Raw genomic sequence first — 17,242 nt, forward strand, 5'->3', positions numbered from 1 at the left:
GGGTGGGTGGGTGAGTGGATGGATGGGTGGGTGGGTACATGGATGAGTAAGTGAAATGTTAGAGGCCTTTAAGATGTACCAGGTCCAGAATGTCACAGCCCTGTGTGTGATAGGACTTGCGTAGGTGAAAAAAAAGGTCTAACATGAAGATCATGGCTAAAACTCCAGCAACAAAAGACAGATTAGCAAGAGAAAAACCTAGAAAATTTATCTGATCATAGTCTTATGTGGCCAAGGAGCCTTCAGATTAAAGAGCAAAAGACCAGGGTGAGCTGATGTAAGAAGCAGGAATAGCCTGTAGGAATGGGCTCAGACATGAAAAGTCTGCGTGATGGAAAGAGAATAAAAGGGCCTGAGCCGGTGGAAACGGACTGGCTCAGAAACCTGGCAAGGCCTGGCTGCTCAGACTTTTCTTGGCCTCTTTCTGAGGCATTCTTCCCTCCCAGGTATGGGATGGAATGCTTTTCGAAACAGAGGGCTTATGCACTCATCTCAGATGAGGTGGCCCTCTGTAAGGTCAGGACCAAGGCAAAAGGGAAATTAAGAGTAGTGATTTCTGGCTTCGGGGGAAGAGCAGCCCTGTGTCTATGGCCTGCCTCGGATAGGGGAGAGAATTCTAGGTTCTGTTATTTGCCTTGGGGGATGCAGGGAAGCAGGAGACAGGATCTATGAGAAGAGCAGAAAGTTGGCTTCTGCAGCTTGTATTCAGAGGAATGGTTTTTCTGAATCTTGACCTTTGCATACATGCACACTATTAAACTCAGGTGCACTGGTCCAGCAAAAGAGGCAGCTGGTTTCAGTGGAACATCAGTAGTAGGTGAAGCATAAGCAGTGGGTAGACCCGTAGCAGCAGAAGGGGCCTAGGTAGCCTCCTCCACCCTTGACCTCCTCCTCCCCCCAGGCCCAGTGCTGGTGTCTGCAACATGATATAGGCCATACCTCCATCTTCACCAAGTCCAGGTGGAACTATGTGGCCCAGCAGTTCGTGATGGGGCAGTTGAAAGTGAGTGTGAATCTGTGTGAGCGTCCAGGCATGGAATTGGGGCTCTGCTGGGTCTGCTCAAATGTGCGGGTACCAAGTAGGGGCACAACCCGACTCCACCCCTGAGATCCCTTCTCCGCACAGGGCTTCTCTGCCCATTGGTGGAATTTCCGCCACTTCCAGCACCATGCCAAGCCCAACATCTTCCACAAGGATCCAGATGTGGGTGTGGCACCCGTCTTCCTCCTGGGAGAGTCAAGTGTGGAGGTAGGTGGCAGGGATCATGGACACTCAGGACAGGCCTGCAGCTAAGGGGCCTTAGCAGGGAAGGAGACCCCATGCTTGCCCCCTAGCTTAGCCGTATTCCAGCTCTAGGTTCGGTCCTTCTCCTAGCCACCTGGGGATGAGTGGCCCAGTGGCTAGACTCTAGAGTTGCCTTTGACCTTGGCCTCAGCCAGCCCCCTGACCTTGGCCTGGAGAGCTGCTCTCCCCAGCTGACACCTGTCTCCACAGTACGGCAAGAAGAAAATCAGATACCTGCCTTACAACTGTCAGCATCTGTACTTCTTCCTGAGTGAGTATCTGCTGGCCCTCTGGGGTAGGGCAGGCCCTCGGCCTATGCTACCCACCTGACGGCTCTAGGCCTTCTGTTCTGGCTGTCCTCACTCTTTCCCGCCCTCCCCCAAGTCTCTCTACCATTAAGTCAGGGTGTCTGGAGTCCTAGAGTGTTCTGTAACTGCTTCTGCAAACAGGGACAGGGTAGACTCAAGGACAGAAATCTGTAAGGCTGGCTCCTGATCTATACAAGGGACAAGGGAGGTGGGAGACAGGGACAAGAGCCAGGCACCAAGAGACCGAGTATGAGTCAGGCCCTGTGGGAACTGTGAGGTCATCTCAGTGGATAGGTCCGCATTTATATTCTCTCCTCCACCCACCTCATCTGGGTACCCCACCCGTTACTGCATGCCCCTACGCTCCCTTCTTGCAGTTGGCCCACCGCTGCTCACCTTGGTGAACTTTGAACTTGAAAACCTGGCACACATGCTGTTGCGCATGCAGTGGATGGTGAGTGGTACTGCTCGGGACCACAAGTATCCAACTTTCTGGGAGAGGGCTTCAGGGGACAGTCCTATCCATCCCTGAGTGTGAGTGGGTGTATGTGTGTGTGTGTGCAAGGAGAGAGTATGCACTTTGGGGTACGTGGTGGACCTCTTCTGTGAAGGAGTTCCCCTCGTGGGGGAGAGTCACTGGACTGACTGTCAGGCACCTGTGTCCCAGGCATGGGCTGCCCTACTGCACCCTCAAGGTCACCACCATGGTCAGCTCTAACTGGTGACATGGCAGGGACCCCATCCTTATACTTAGTCATGAAAGCAGAAGCCTGATGAGGGGCAGTGGCCTATCTGGAACCCTGAAGCAAATGCAAAAGAGAGTTGAATGACCCCAGCCCTTCCTCCTGTCTCCCCGTTGCCCCCATCCGTGGATGCTACTCAGCACTGCCTCTGTCTTCCTTGTAGGACTTGCTGTGGGCTGCTAGTTTCTACTCCCGCTTCTTCTTGTCCTATGCTCCCTTCTATGGTGCAACTGGGACACTATTTTTCTTTGTTGCCGTCAGGTATGGGCAGGTTCAGGGTGGCAGGGTGTGGGGAGGTTTCACGCAGGTGGCAGGGGACCCTGACCACAGCCCTCCCTGCTTAGCCTGTTGTCCCAATGTAGGATGGGTGCCAGTACCACCCTTGAGGTGGCTGTTACGATAATCAAATTTTAGCAGGGTGGCCAGACCCTAGGGCTTGAGGAAAGCAGCTTGACTTGGTCCTGGGCCTGTGGGTGGCCCTCAGCCTCACTTGGGACACTGCTCTATGAAGTTTCTTTAAATGTCAATGCAGAAGCAACTAGATAACCCCATTGTACAGATAGAGAAGTTGGGGCCCAGGTCTGGGTTCAGCTGTATGTATGCCAGCCTCCACTCTGAGCTGGATTTAGGGCAGTACCAAAGCCTCCCTCACAGGGTCCTGGAGAGCCACTGGTTTGTGTGGATCACGCAGATGAACCACATCCCTAAGGAGATTGGTTACGAAAAGCACCGGGACTGGGCCAGCTCTCAGGTAGGCCCTGGGGAGCCTAGTTGGAGGACATGCCAGCTGGGGAGTCATGCTCTGGGAGGGATCAGGCCCTGCTGAGGCTGCCAGATGGTGGGGTCAAGGTTCTGAGCCAGCTTCCCTCACTTGTACCTCTCCTGCCCCGGCAGCTGATAACCACCTGCAATGTGAAGCATTCGCCCTTGGTTGACTGGTTCAGTGGGCACCTCAGTTACCAGATTGAGCACCAGTAAGTGTGGCCTGTAGGGCTTTCTGGGTACAGGGTGAGGCCAAAACCAGGGTCTAGGGCTCACTTCTCTGTGATCCCTGGACGATGTGGCCTAGAGGGTGAGGAGTAGGTGGGCTGCCTCTGGCAGCTCCCCACTCAGATCTGGCCTGCCCTCCCAGCCTCTTTCCCACGATGCCAAGGCACAGTTACCACAGGGTGGCCCCCCTGGTCAAGGCGTTCTGCACCAAGCATGGCCTGCAGTATGAGGTGAAACCCTTCTTCACTGCCCTGGCGGACATCATCAGGTAAGGCTGCACTGGGCTCCTCAGGTTGCATAAACTAGTCTCTTCCAAGTCCATGCTCACTCTTGACCCAGTCAGCACCTTCCAAGCTCCTGGCCCTCAGAGAGGGGCCCTCCCTCAGTACTGGCTTTCTAGACCTTTCCTGATCAGCCAGTGCCCAACTTGTTCCCCAGCGTAGAGATCTCATGGAGCCCTAGGAATATGGCAGTGAGTCAGACAGGCTTAGAGGTTTCTGCCTCCTGGGAACTGAAACCAGTGTTATGGCTGGGGAAACAAAGCAAGCATTTGTAGGGCTGGAGAGTTGGCTCAGTAGGTAAAGTGCTTTCTGTGTAAGGATGAAGACTGGAGGTCAGATCCCTGGCACCCATGTAAAAAACCAGGAATGATGGCATGTGCCTGTCATCCCAGCACTGGGGAGGCAGAAGCAGGGGATCCCTCTAGGGTTTATTGGCCAGTGATCTCCAGGTTCAGTGAGAAGATGGAAAAGCAATAAGAAGATGCTGGACATCAACCTCACATGTAACATGCATTCACACCACAAACACACGTGTGTGGTCAAACAATGAGTGCATGATAAAATTTGAGAACCATTTTAAATAACATGTAAGGAGAATGAAACCTAGGATGGAGGCAGGAGAGGAGATGTGGAGGGTCAGGCGGAGGGTGTGATACTGTTTATGGCATAGCAGGTGCAAAGTGTGGAGAATCTGCCATGTGAACAGAGGCAAGAAGCTGGGAGACAGCTGGTCACTGAGGAAAGGGCACCTGGCTGAAGACAGAGGCCCTGCAGAGGTCCTCAGGCAGGAATGTGCTGATTTGTGGGAGGAGAGGAGAGAGACCACCTGACTTTTAAATCTTACAAAGATGCTCTAAAGTGCGCATGCTCTCTGAGCAAGAATAGAAGCAGAGAGGGGAAGGCCACGAGGCAGGGCTGTCAGGGGAGGGCTCAGCCTCCAGGATCAGTCTTGGAGGTGGGAAAACCAGAGGTTGGATTCTGTGACATCTGTACATTGTTCTTTTCCTGTTCTTGTCTTTGAGATTATGATTATGATGGGGGCAGGTTCTGTGCCCCATGTCTTGGGTTGCAGAGCCCAAAAGGGAGAGGCAGCAGGGAGAAGCAGATGAATGATGGCCAGGCCCACTGAGGCTTACAACTGGACTTGGCCGCCTGCCACTCACCTCCCTGCTGCAGTCCAGATTCCACTCTGGTTAATAAGTACCTGGCCCCACACAGCTGCCTGTCTCAGGGAGGGCGGGGGATGGGAACCCACAGAGATGTCTTTACTCAACATTCCTTACGGGACACAGGGGGATGCTAATCCCTGACTCCCATCCCCAACTCTCAGATCCTTGAAGAAGTCTGGCGACATCTGGCTGGATGCATATCTCCATCAATGAAGACAGCACCCTCCTGGGTGGCGAAGAGGGAAAGGATACAGACTCCAGCAATCACCGAGTCACTGGGCAAGATGGACAGCCCTCTTCACCCCCTGCTGGGGCAGCCTGCCTACCTGCCTGGTCCTGCTGCTTTCCTCAGTCCTCAACATTTTCCGTTCAAGAGCCCTATGGCCATGGCACTTGTTCAGCAGGACCAGGGGTGGAGCATAGCATGTTTTCCTAGAGCAAGAATTGGAGGAAAACTTGTTATTTTTATATAAAAAGCAACTCAGACACATGGAGCCAAGTGTTGAATTTTCATGGATTTTTTGCTTCAGACTTCCTGGAGGGGGCATCAGAGTGTCGAGATGGGACGGGATGTAAGGAGTTCCCTTCCACGCTGGGTACTCTGGGTCATGGCGGCAACAGCTGCTCCAGCTCAGCTCCACCTCAGGGCTTGGCCACTTCCTGTTCCTACACTCAGCAGCACCCTGGGATGAGTTATATCTCAAGGACCTAGGGTTGAGGGTCACATCTGCAGGAGCCTCTGAGTTGTAGGATGGAAAGCCCATGTGTTGGTACTGGCCTCCTACAGTCCTCCACACAGGAGGGTCCAGTAATGGGGAGCTCTGCCAGACTTGGCATGGCACAACAGTTACAGTGCCGAATGGGCAGGGACTCGGGTGGCCATTCCATCCCTAAATCCTTGGAATATGAGGCCTGTTTCTTGAATAGGGGCTAGCCTAGGAATCATCACTGAGCCTGCAGCACCACCCTGGGGTATCCACACAACAGCAGTGTGGACCATGTTTCATGCTGCCCCTAGTGGTGGCTCAGGGGAGTGCGCTCTCCCTCCAAATCCAGAGTTATCTAATACCTCGTGGAGACGCCTGCCTTTAGGGTGTCTTCCTGGAGCCGATTACTGTCCCTTCTTCCTCTCTGTCATCTATGTCAGCTCCACTCACCTGAGTCTCACTTCCCTGCCTGTATGCTTCTCAGAGCAAAGATAAGGAGATCATAGACCATACGTATCAATGGGACAGGAAAAGGCACCTTTGAAAGACCCAACTTTATCCCTTTTTTTATTGTCTATACAGCAGGCCTGGGTCTGGGTCAAGAAATAAAGTTTCCTGGGGGAAGCCAGGGCTTATTCTTTCAGTCCACCGACAGCCGCTGCCTTTGTGGGTGTGGCTGGCAGTGGGGAGATAAAGGCCTTGAGAAAGGACTGTGCAAACAGACTGTGTCCTTAAAGACCTCAACACTTTCCAAGCCCTGCTTCCTGTTACTGGTTCTCTTCATTAACTCTTGAAGCAAATGGTTTGAAGACCCAAATACCTTCAAAGTCCCAAGAAAAGCATCAACAACAGCAGAAGGCAGTAGGGCCATGACTGTGATGTCCTGGTCTTGAAACACTGGGTGGCTATGTGTTCCATTTATTGTGAAGCCAGTCTGGCTAGAAATGTAAAATCCTATCAATCAATAGAACATTGGTGTCCAGAAATGTACAGAAGTTTCCTCCAGCCCCTTCCCAGGTCATCAGGTGATCTGTGGGGACCCACTGCTGTCTGGTCCATCTTACAACAGCTATCCTCACTACAGGCCTTCCCAAGTCAGCTCAGCAAAGCCAGCTGAGCCTCAGTGGGCTCACAGCATGGTAGCCCAGGCTAGTCCAAGTGGCTGCAACCTTTGCTCCAAACCTTCTTGCTAGGGGCCTCCCTCTCCTCCACCCCCAGTGGCCCTAAAGGCTCCCACGTGTTTAGCTGGATGTATGAGGAACTAGTCAAGCTGCTGATCACCTCTGGGCCTCTAGCTCTACACACAAATGTGCATGCACAGATATCCAGACTGCTCCAACAGCCCCACCTCTGGGGTCTGGTGCCTAGCGCATGCTCATTCTACCTCAAAGCTGGTAGGGACTGTTTTCAGTAGCACCCTATTCCTTTATTCCTTATCATCTCCTCCACCCGGACTAATCACCCCACTGTCTGCCTCGACCCATGGAGCCTCCTGTACAGTATGACATTTGGCATGGTGGGGGAAGGAAAGAAATAGCCTCGCTAACTGGGGTAGAAGCACGAATTCCCCACGTATGCTCTGAGTCATCTGTTGTCACTGTGCTGACTCAGGCTAAGCGCCTTCCCCACTCTGGTCTTAGCCCTTGGCCTGGGAGGTGTTAGGGTTTGATAACTCCAGGCTTTGAATATTAGGGTCGTAACTTTAGTAGGGGACAGAAACCCACAAATTGGGGGATATTGGTCAAGAGCGTCAGCCAAGCACTGTAACGGAAGGAACAGGTACAGCCATCCTCAGCTCTGGACCTTAGGTAGTGCTCAAGGGCAAGGCGAGAGGCAGGAGTGTGTGTAAGGGAAGGTGAGGTAGTTACCACAGGAGACACAAGCTCAAGATGGGGGCCTACATTTCCCTGGTATCCTCACAGCCGAGACCACTCAGCCCTGCAGTGTTCTCTTCAGTCACCCTCCTGCTCCCAAGATCTCTGGGTGTCAGATGCCATAGACCCTGGATTCACAGTTGGCAGGCTGATGCAAAGGAGAGGGGTCCGCTTGTTTGTCCCAGCTAGCTTACACCCGAAATAACCACACAGAAACCGTATTAATTAAAACACTGCTTGGCGATTAGCTCTAACTTCTTATTGACTAACTCTTACACATTAGTTTAACCCATCTCCATTAATCTGTGTGTCGCCACATGGTAGTGGCTTACCAGAGATTCTAAACAGCGTCCATGTCAGGCGGAGGATCCATGGCTTCTCTGACTCTGCCCTTCTTCCTCCCAGCATTCAGTTCTGTCTTCTCTGCCTAAGTTCTGCCCTATCAACTAGGCCAATGAGGTTTCTTTATTCATTAACCAATGAAAGCAACACACAAACAGAAGCCCAAGCAGCAAGTGGAAGAAAGGCATAGGTGAGTAGCGAGGATGTGTTCACCAGAGTCTGCCACCTCCAAGGTCTCCAGTGGACTTATCACTCAGGTGAGGCCAGGGCTTGTGCTGATGGACAGAAATCAGCAGCCTTGGAGCCAGTCTACCCAAAGTGTCGAAACTGTGGCACCAAGGGTCCTGGAGGTGAGGTGGCAGAGGGCTCATCCAGGGCCACTCAGTGTCTACCACCCCAGCCCTGTTCCATCCAGCCTCAGTGTAGTCACTGGGAACCATTTCCACACAGTGGCTACTATCCCTGTTCCTCTCTGGCTAGGTCCTGGTCATCCATGGGGATGAGATCTCTGCTGGAGCTGTCCCTGTCCTTTCTGGAGTGCTGGCCACCATGTGCCCAATGTCTTGCTCTTCCTTGACATATCTGAAGTGACATGGCCTGCTGAGCCTGTCAGAGATGGGTGCTCAGAGAGCAGCAGCATGGGTCCAATCACAGGGTGAACTGGGCAAGTACCTCTGGTGTAGATTATTCTGGCTTCCCAGGTTGGAGGTCAGACAGACCTAAGACCAGAGTCCCCTGTGAGTGAACAGTAACCAGGGCTGGGATGCTACAGGCCTTCCCCAGGCTATAGAGACTCACCAAGCTTCCACATGGGCACAGCAACACAAAACAGACACCCGTTTCCAGAACCTTCACTGCCTCTCCTAGAGAGGATCAGGGTTCTGTTTGCTACTCGCCTTAACAGTTAGGCCTTTCTCCTGTGGGGCAAGTGCCTCCCTTCTATACATACATCCACGCATTACCATACCCATGCATACCCGTGACATTAGCATACAAGAGCATTACCATACCCACACATACCCATGACATTAGCATACAAGAGCATCAGCCATCCACTGTTCTTACTCAGCTACAGGCAAGTGAGAATAAAATTACATTTTTTTTTTATTTCCCAAGAAAAGTAGAGGTGGGGAAACAATGTGATACAAATTATGATCAGCTCCTTACAGGTTCTCTGCCTCTGTGGAGCAATAAGCAGTTGGTCTCTCTTGGCTGGGGGTCCTGGAGGGCTTCCCCTGTGCAGGCTGAGCCTCTCTTTCCAATTTAAATATTGGTTAGTTCAGTTAGATCTCAGGATGACACAGCATGGGTTCCCTTCCTGATACAGCCAGCAGATATCCCCCCTCCCACCCGCCCTCATACATCCCTCATACCCTCAGCCTTCCTGACCTCCCCCTTACCTCTACCCTCTTGCATGATTCTCGCTGGGTATTCCCAATGGCCCTCCTGAGAGACGCCACCCCACCCTGTTTCTCCTAACTTGATAGCAGCAGCCTCAAGCCACAGCTTACAGTATGGCCTTGATGGCGAAGCCTAGCTCTACCCGAAGGGCCTTGGGAGAGCCTGGCAAGGGGCATCTAGATTACCCTCAAGCCCAGCCCTCTCTTACCCTCCTATCAAAATGCATTCTGTAGGAAATGTTACCACAACAACATCTAAAACAAACAAACAAGATTGTAAAAATAGGAAAGAAGCAGTGAGCGGTCAAGTGCTGGCCATGCTGGCCATGCTGGTCACCCTGTCCTGGGGAGAGCAGCTCGGGGGCTCTCCTGCAAGGTCCACATCTTCCAGTCTCTAGGGACTGGCTGGAGGATTTGAAAAAAGGTCTGACCCCCACCCCAGGGTCTTGGGGCTTTGAATTAAGAAGCATCTGGTAGGAGTGGAAGATAGGTTAGGCTCCAGGCTGGCCAGTCCCCTCCTTCAGCCTGGCCACCACCTCTGCTGAGCCCACACAAGGGACAATCCCTTTGGTCTCTGGAGTTGGGTAGATGGTGAACTAGAACCTGCACAACCCCAGGGCCTGGAGCTGTGATGGTGGGCGTGGGAGAACTTTTCCTTGGGCCTCTAAGTCTAAGCTGGCCCTGGGCAGCCAGAGGGAGGCCCTTACGTACCAATCCCAGCCAAGGGAAGGACACCCAGAACACAAATTATGTCTTCACCCAAACAACCAGACCATAGGCTGGCAGGGAGTATAGAGCCAAGTCCTGGACCCTGCTCCACAGAGCGGGTCTGTGGGGACAAGGGAGGGAGGATTAATGTCTGACGGTTAGGCTGCCAAGAGCAGAGTCTTATACCAGGGGTCTTTTAGGTGCAGAAGTTAGAGGCATAGATACAACCACTAGCTTCAGCCACTTCTCTCCCGCTCTTTGGGAGAAGGCCCTGGGAGGCAGAGGGCACAGGGCTAGGGCTGACAAAGGGGGAACCCCGTGAGGATAGGATGGGGGGAGAGGACAAGAAAGGATGCAAGACCAAGTATGGGGAACGTGAGCCAGTGGACACTTTAGTCTCATGAAAACCCTTCAGAACAAAAGCCCTCCCCTCCCTCTGGCCCTCACTCCAGCTGTGCCCCTCCCCCAGGGGTGCCCTGAGGACTGCGTCTTCATTTATGGAGGTAGGCATCCAGCCACAGCTCCCCAGACTTCTTCAGGGACCTGTAAAGACACAGAGAGAGGACCAGGGCTCAGGAACCAGGATGGAAAGGGGCCAAGGCTTCTAGGCAGTGGGACATGAGGGAAGTCATGCTATCCATCTCAGCTACTGACCAGAGCTTGCCACTTACCACACGGGCTGTGGGCAAGGAGAGAGAGGAGTTCCTCTTCCAGCCCTGAGTGGACCAGAGGTCAGTAGTCCCTACTGTGAGCTGGAGTCTCTACTGTAAGGCTTGCCATGTGCCTCTCACCTCCTCAGCCCCACCGCACCTCTGGCCCCTCCCGGTGCCTCAGAGCCCTAGCACCTGCCAAGCCCACACCCCTCACCTCACAATGTCCAGCAGGGCCCTCAGCAGCGACTTCTCCTGGTACTTGATGCCATGCTTGGTGCAGAGAGACTTCACTAGCGGGGCGATCTTGTGCAAGTTGTGCCGTGGCATGGTGGGGAAGAGGCTGAGGGGGCAGGTAGGCAGAGTGAGTGCAGTGCAGGCCCCATGCTCTCCACCTCTCCCTACAGCCCAGGGAGGGAGGCAGGTCTGAGGCCCTATCTGCGACCCGGATAAGACTACACAGCTCCCACCAGCTGTCTACAGGGGCTACTAGTGATGTACAACAGAGCGATCTATGAGCAGGGGCACTCCAGAAAGCCATATTGGTACTGCACAGCCAAAGACAAGGGTCTGAGTGTTATGGCTCATGCCTGTAGTCTCATTATGGGGTGGACAAGGCAGTTCAACTTGTTCCTGTAAGTTAAACTCCCAGCTTCTTATAAAAAAATAAGAAACAGATGGGAAACGATGAGAAGAATGACAAACGATGAGACAAAGGCAGATCCACTAGGGACAGTCCCTCAGCCATCCGGGGAACCAGATAGGCTATCGATCAGGTCCTCAGTTTCCCAGTCAATAAAGTGGGAGTGAGTTATAGAACTGAGCATTATAGAACTGAGAGATGGTCTTCACGCTTTCTGTATCTGCAGAGCAGCCACGCAGGAGAAAGCCCCTCTCCTGCCCAGCTGTGTTCTCAGATGGTGCAGTGGCCAATGAGAGAAGATAGACCTGTTTGTTACCCTTGGCCTGTGAGCTGGTGACCACTGCCCTCCCAAACTCCTTGTCTTCCCCGCCCCACCCCCACCTTCCTGGGCCACACTCACTGGTGCTCAATCTGAAAGTTGAGATGCCCGCAGAACCAGTCATTGAAGAAGGACTGCTCCACATTGCAGGTGGCTGCCAGCTGCAGAGGGGACAGGGGATAAGTGGCTGGGGATAAAAAGAAAACCAAAGGACCTAGACTTACCTCATAAAGGTCACCTTACCCGGGGTCTCAGGGCCACCTCTCTAGTTGTACCATTCTACTGGGAAGCCTTAGCCCACCCAAATTCCCCAAGGATCCTCTGGAAGATTCCTGCCATTCCTTCCATGTTTTCTTCTGTGTCATTCGTAACTCACTCTGGCCTTGGACTCATGATCCTCTGTCTCCCTGTCCCAAGAACTAAGTAAAAGTATGAGTCACCATACTGGGTTCACTGGGTACCGGAGCTCAAATCCAGGACTGTATGCATGCTAGGCAAGCCTCAGATGAGCTACATCCCTAATCTTTACCACCACCCTTTCCTGTTTAGCTCGGAGGCTCCCAACAGGCTACAAGTAGAACTAGGGAAGCCCAGCATAGCCCTGGATCCACCGAAGTAGCCAAATCTGGGTGAAGGCATGAACAGTGGGGTCCGGGCTTTGCCGGGTCCCTCACCTGGCTGCTGAACCAATCCCGGTAGTGATCAAGATCAATCTCCATGACGATGTGGTTCATCTGAGTGACCCACACGAACCAGTGACTCTCCAGAAACCTAGAAGACAGTGCAGCTCAGTGCAGCTCAGCCTCAGGGCGGGGTGCAAGAAGCCACACAGAAACAGACCCGCTGTACCTAGCACCTACCCTACCCCCACGGCAGGTAGGAACAGGCTTCACATCACAGAGTCAGTGCTCTCAGAAGTACAGGGTGAGCCAGCAAAGCTGGGGTACCTGATGAAGTTGAGGAAAACCAGGGCTCCCAGGATGCCGTAGAAAGGGATGTAGGTGTAGAAGAAACGCACATAGTAGCTGATGGACCAGGCCAAGTCCTATAGGGAAACATGATTAGACTTGACCCGCCCTACCCTATTTGGCATGGTGTACCTAACCACAGAGGCATGTATACACACAGCTCACTCCTTGGCACAGGTGCTCAGAAGAAACCACAGCAGGCTGCTAGGAAGTTGGGACACTGGGCCATACACAGTCTGACACTTGCTTAAGCTACCTGTTTACATGGAGTTTGCATGGTGAGTTTCAGTAAAGAAATGGGATATTGGCTAGCAGGTAGCCATAGGTCCAGAGGACTGTGATGTGAGCCCCCAACATACGGTCAGTGACGGGCCACCCTTAACCTTGCGCCTGCTCAGGCACCTGGATTTCCTTCCTTTCTCAGGAGGGAAAGGGCCAGGAGACACGCGCCACCCCTCCCTGCAATCCGGCCCAGGTCACTTCTCAGGTTGGACTCTCTTCTTAGGCCCTCCCCCTCCTCACTTTGTCTGCCCCTCCTTGGAGTTGGTAGCAAGGTCCTAAGCTTGGAAATCTCTTGGGAAGCCTCTGCCCCCTGTCATAGGCTCACAAGCAGTCATTCTGCAGAGATCCCTGTCTCTCCACTTCCTCTGCCACTCAAGTCATGTGTCTTGGCTGGACCACAGCAAGAGCCTCCTTTGGCTTGCTCTCCTGCCGATGGTCCTCATGCCTCCAGGGTAACCAATGACCTCTGCTCCAAACAGGTCCCACCTCCTGCTACAAGACCCTCCCATGTAATCCAAGTGGCCATAGAGCTTTGCAGGATCCAGAAGTCCTCTGGCTTCAGCTCCCCAACTCAGCTCTTTGTTTTGGTAGTTGGAAATGCTCGTGCCTAGCCTATGCTTACACAGAAAGTTCTTTCAACAAGGACTGGCCTCTCTGAGGCAGTGGGAAAACCCTGCAGAAGGGCTGGAGAGTTGGTTTACTGGATAATAGCACTGGCTACTCTTCCAGGGGACGCGGTTCGATTCCCAGAACCCATACTGAGGCTCATGGGCATCTGCATCCTTAGTTCCAGGTGACATAATGTCCCCTTCTGGCCTCTGCAGGCACCAGGCAGTGCACAGATACACATGCAGACAAGCAGACAAAACACTTGTACACATGAAATAAAGACGAAACCAAAACCAAACCAAAGATCTTGAAATGACAACAGAATCTGGCACACTGGTGACTTAGTTCATGCACAAAACAGAGAAGAAAACCAGGATCATATTGATGATGACAACATGGCAGATTCCAGAATGATTTAGAGAACAAGGGTAGCCTTAGTCAGTGCTTTCTTGGTTGCAAGGAATTGAGGCTGGTCCTTAGAGCCATTCCAGGTGATCAGAGTGCTGTCAGCTGAGTAGGAAAAGGGATGAGCATCTCAGGAGGGTCGAGGTAGGAACAGATGCAACAGCTAGAAGTGGCTGAAGACAAGATGCTCATATCTGGCAAGGTGCTGGTTTTGGTCAAGAGGAGGCACAGCAAGCTCGTCATACTTCGATCATCTCCTACCTCATACCCTGGCCTGAGTTTGAACCTAGGGTCTCATGCATGCTAGGCAAGCACTCTGCCACTGAGTCACATCCCCAACCCCACTTTAATCTACTGTATAAATGCAGTGCATAAGTATGTATGTATGTGTGTGCATATGTATAGGATGTGGTAAACACACACACACAGACAGAGAGAGAGACACACACACAGAGAGAGGGAGAGAGAGAGAGAGAGAGAGAGAGAGAGAGAGAGAGAGAGATGCATGGCCAGGCATGGCCAGGGAAGTAGAGGCAGAAAGATTGTGAGTTCAAGGCTAGCTTGGGCGATATAGTGAGGTCCTATTTCAAAATTAAGTAAGTAAATAAATAAATGTATGGAAAGCCTAAATAAACAACAGGGAGACTACCAAGGTAATTTGCCTAGGATAATCAGTCCCAGGAAAGTGGGGTCTGAAAAGTATCCCAGGCAGTGCTGCAGGTGCCTGTGCTGGATCATGAGTATTCTTTCAGACTCTTAGGGCTTCCCATCTCCATTCTCAAGGCTAGGGTCTCCCAGCCCTGACAGTATGTACTGGTACAAGACAATTCTTCACCATGGGGCTTTGTGGGATGTTTACCATCCCTCTTGGCTAGATGCTGGGCTAGCATCATCTTCCCACTGCTAACTCGGATAATCATAAATGTCTCCAGATACTGCCAATGGCCCAGCAGAACTGCTCAGGACCTGGTTACAGCTGCTCTGGAGGCAAGGCCTGGGAGCCTGTCAGAGTCCCCTGGCTCTGCCAATTTCCCTTCCTGCTCTTCCTAGTTGATGCTTTATTCTTTGTGAAACAAACAACACGCACACACACATACACAATAAATCTAGGGATCTAGAGGTAACTCATTTTCTCATAACTGAGGGTCTTAATTTGATCCCCCAGGATCCCCTGCATGAATGGTGATGTGTACTTGTAACCCCAGCGTTGAGGAGACAGGATCAGGAAGACTGCTGGGGCTCTCTCTCTGGCAGCCAATCTAGCCTAATTAGTGAGCTCCAGGCCAGTGAGGTCCTGACTCAGAGGAGCAAGATGGTGTTCCTATGGATGACACCCAAGTTTGTCGTCTAGCTGCCACAAACATGGGCACACAGAAACCGTAACGCTCATTACAGCACAAAACACAATAGCTGTGTGTGTGTGAGCATATGCCTAGGCTGTGGTACACACACACACACACACACACACACACACACACACACACACACACAGCACCAGCGAGTGAGTGAAGCTCTAAGATGCCCTACAGATATACGGTGCTGCTGTGTGAAAGTGAGGAGGCTCAGTGTGGGGCGTGTGGGTAGAAGGATGTGGCATCAGGAGTTCACTATGTCCCTTGGTGTCATACTGGGCAAGGCACAAACTTTCAGTCTCAGTAATTCTCATTGTGAAGCTTTGCTGTTGTCTTCATTGATGTGGGGTTCTTTTGTTTGTTGGTTGTTGGTTTTGTTTTGAGACAGTCTTATCTTGTATCCCTGACTGACCTGGTGCCCACTATTAGACCAGGCTAGCCTCAAACTCACAGTGATCCTCCTGCCTCTGCCTCCTAAGTGCTGGGATTAAAGGCGTGTGCCACCATATGCAGCCACTGATGTGATTTCAAAAGGCAAAGAACACACACTAAGGGGCCGTGCACTTGTCTGCTCTCTCCTGAGAGCAGGGACCATGTTTTCACCCCAGCTTCAAGTCTCTGCCTGTGGGAACGACTCCCCATAGCTTACTCTACCATGGGTAGATATTCATCTTGTACAAAAATCACAGTTGTACCTCTATGTAAAACCAAGCTTGCCTTCTCAAACCCACACACAGCCTGCCTCCATCCCTGGAGGGACCTCTAAGCCTATTGTTTTAGGTAGAACATGGCTAATTTTGGTCGTCAACTTGACTACATCTAGAATCAACTAAAAGAATCACAGAAGAATGAAGCTTTGGCTTTTTGCTTGCTTGCCCTCACTCTTGCTGCCAAATTCATCCATCCTTTTGCCGTGGCATTCCTTCATTGATGTTAGAATCCACTCTCTAAGGATCCTCTGGGACTCCAGCACCAAACTGAGACTGCTGAGACATCCAGTCTCATGGGTTGAACGAATACCAGATTCTTTTCTGTCAGGAGACAGCCATTGTACTACTCTGTCCACTGCCTATAAGCCACTCCGGTAATCGTGTGTGTGTGTGTGTATACATTAATTTTATCAGTTCTGTTCCTTTAGAGAACTCTTAACACACTTTCCAGACTCATACACTGACATTCTAACCCCCAGCATTTCAAAAGGCAATGTCTTTGGACATGGCTAAAGTCCTTGCTAACAGAACTCATTAACACAGGTCATTCCACATGGGTCCTAATGCAACGGGACGAGTGTCATCCTATGAGAAAGGAACAAAGCTGGGGGTACAGCTCAGCTGGTAAAGTGCTTGCAACTTTAATGCCCCAAACCTACGTACAAAATGGTGTGCTGGACACCATGGCACACACTTGCAATCCTGGTGCTGAGGAGGTAGAGTCAGGCAGATCCTGGGGCTAATCTATAAGCTCCCGGTCAGTGAGAGACCCTGCCTCAAAGGAAGTGACACCTGAGGTTTCTGTGGTGGGTGAGTGGAATGCCCCTGCAGAGGCTCGTACATTTGAATATTTGGGTCCCAGCTGGTGGAACCATTTGGGAAGGATTAGGAGGCCTTGTTGAAGGAGCTGTGTCACCGGGGGTGGGTTTTGAGGTTTCAAAAGTGCACATCATCCCCAATTAACACTCTGCCTCATAGCTGTGTCTCAAGGTGTGAGCTCTTAGTTACTGCTCCAGCGCCATGCCTGCCTGCCTACCACCATGCTCCCCGCCACAGTGGTCAAGAACCCTCACCCTCTGAAACTGTAATCCCCCAATAGTCTTTCTTTTATAAATTGTCTTGATCATGGTGTCTTGTCACTTGAATAGTAACTAAGACCATTGTCATCTGGCCTCCACATGCACACACATGCAAACACACCTATACATATACATGGATGCACAAACACACACAAATACACATTAGTAAAACAGGGGAACATGGGAACACAGATATAAAATGGCCTAGAAGGAAGATGATGCAAAGAGAGACAAAGAGAACCTGGTCATCTACCAGTTAAGGGGAGGGGCCTGGATCCCCACCCCTACTCCCCAGGCTGCTGTCAGTTGGTTTTAAGAAAATATGTTTCTATTGCTGAGGTTTTCCACTTCCAGTGGAGAGTCACATTGCCCCCGAGAACTTTCTAAAGAACTCTACAAGGGCAATGACTGTCAGGTA

General features: G+C 51.8%; 2 protein-coding genes across 2 annotated transcripts in view; one reads left to right on the plus strand and one right to left on the minus strand.

Moving 5' to 3' along the window:
* The window catches only part of Fads3 (fatty acid desaturase 3), a 16,310-nt gene extending 11,044 nt beyond the window's left edge, over positions 1–5,266 (plus strand). Inside the window, exons 4-12 of the mRNA XM_005369620.2 lie at positions 902–1,003; positions 1,127–1,249; positions 1,496–1,556; positions 1,971–2,047; positions 2,500–2,597; positions 2,991–3,087; positions 3,231–3,310; positions 3,469–3,594; positions 4,938–5,266. Of these exons, the coding sequence (XP_005369677.1) occupies positions 902–1,003; positions 1,127–1,249; positions 1,496–1,556; positions 1,971–2,047; positions 2,500–2,597; positions 2,991–3,087; positions 3,231–3,310; positions 3,469–3,594; positions 4,938–4,989 (816 nt within the window). The 3' untranslated portion in view covers positions 4,990–5,266. The remainder of the gene's footprint in view (positions 1–901; positions 1,004–1,126; positions 1,250–1,495; positions 1,557–1,970; positions 2,048–2,499; positions 2,598–2,990; positions 3,088–3,230; positions 3,311–3,468; positions 3,595–4,937) is intronic.
* Positions 5,267–8,828: 3,562 nt separating this feature from the next.
* The window catches only part of Fads2 (fatty acid desaturase 2), a 39,957-nt gene continuing 31,543 nt past the window's right edge, over positions 8,829–17,242 (minus strand). Inside the window, exons 8-12 of the mRNA XM_005369622.2 lie at positions 12,367–12,464; positions 12,094–12,190; positions 11,501–11,580; positions 10,675–10,800; positions 8,829–10,350 (exon numbers count right to left, since the gene is read on the minus strand). Coding sequence (XP_005369679.1) covers positions 10,299–10,350; positions 10,675–10,800; positions 11,501–11,580; positions 12,094–12,190; positions 12,367–12,464 — 453 coding nt within the window. The 3' untranslated portion in view covers positions 8,829–10,298. The remainder of the gene's footprint in view (positions 10,351–10,674; positions 10,801–11,500; positions 11,581–12,093; positions 12,191–12,366; positions 12,465–17,242) is intronic.

The sequence above is a fragment of the Microtus ochrogaster genome, unplaced genomic scaffold, assembly GCF_000317375.1.
Source record: "Microtus ochrogaster isolate Prairie Vole_2 unplaced genomic scaffold, MicOch1.0 UNK56, whole genome shotgun sequence".
NCBI lineage: Eukaryota > Metazoa > Chordata > Mammalia > Rodentia > Cricetidae > Microtus > Microtus ochrogaster.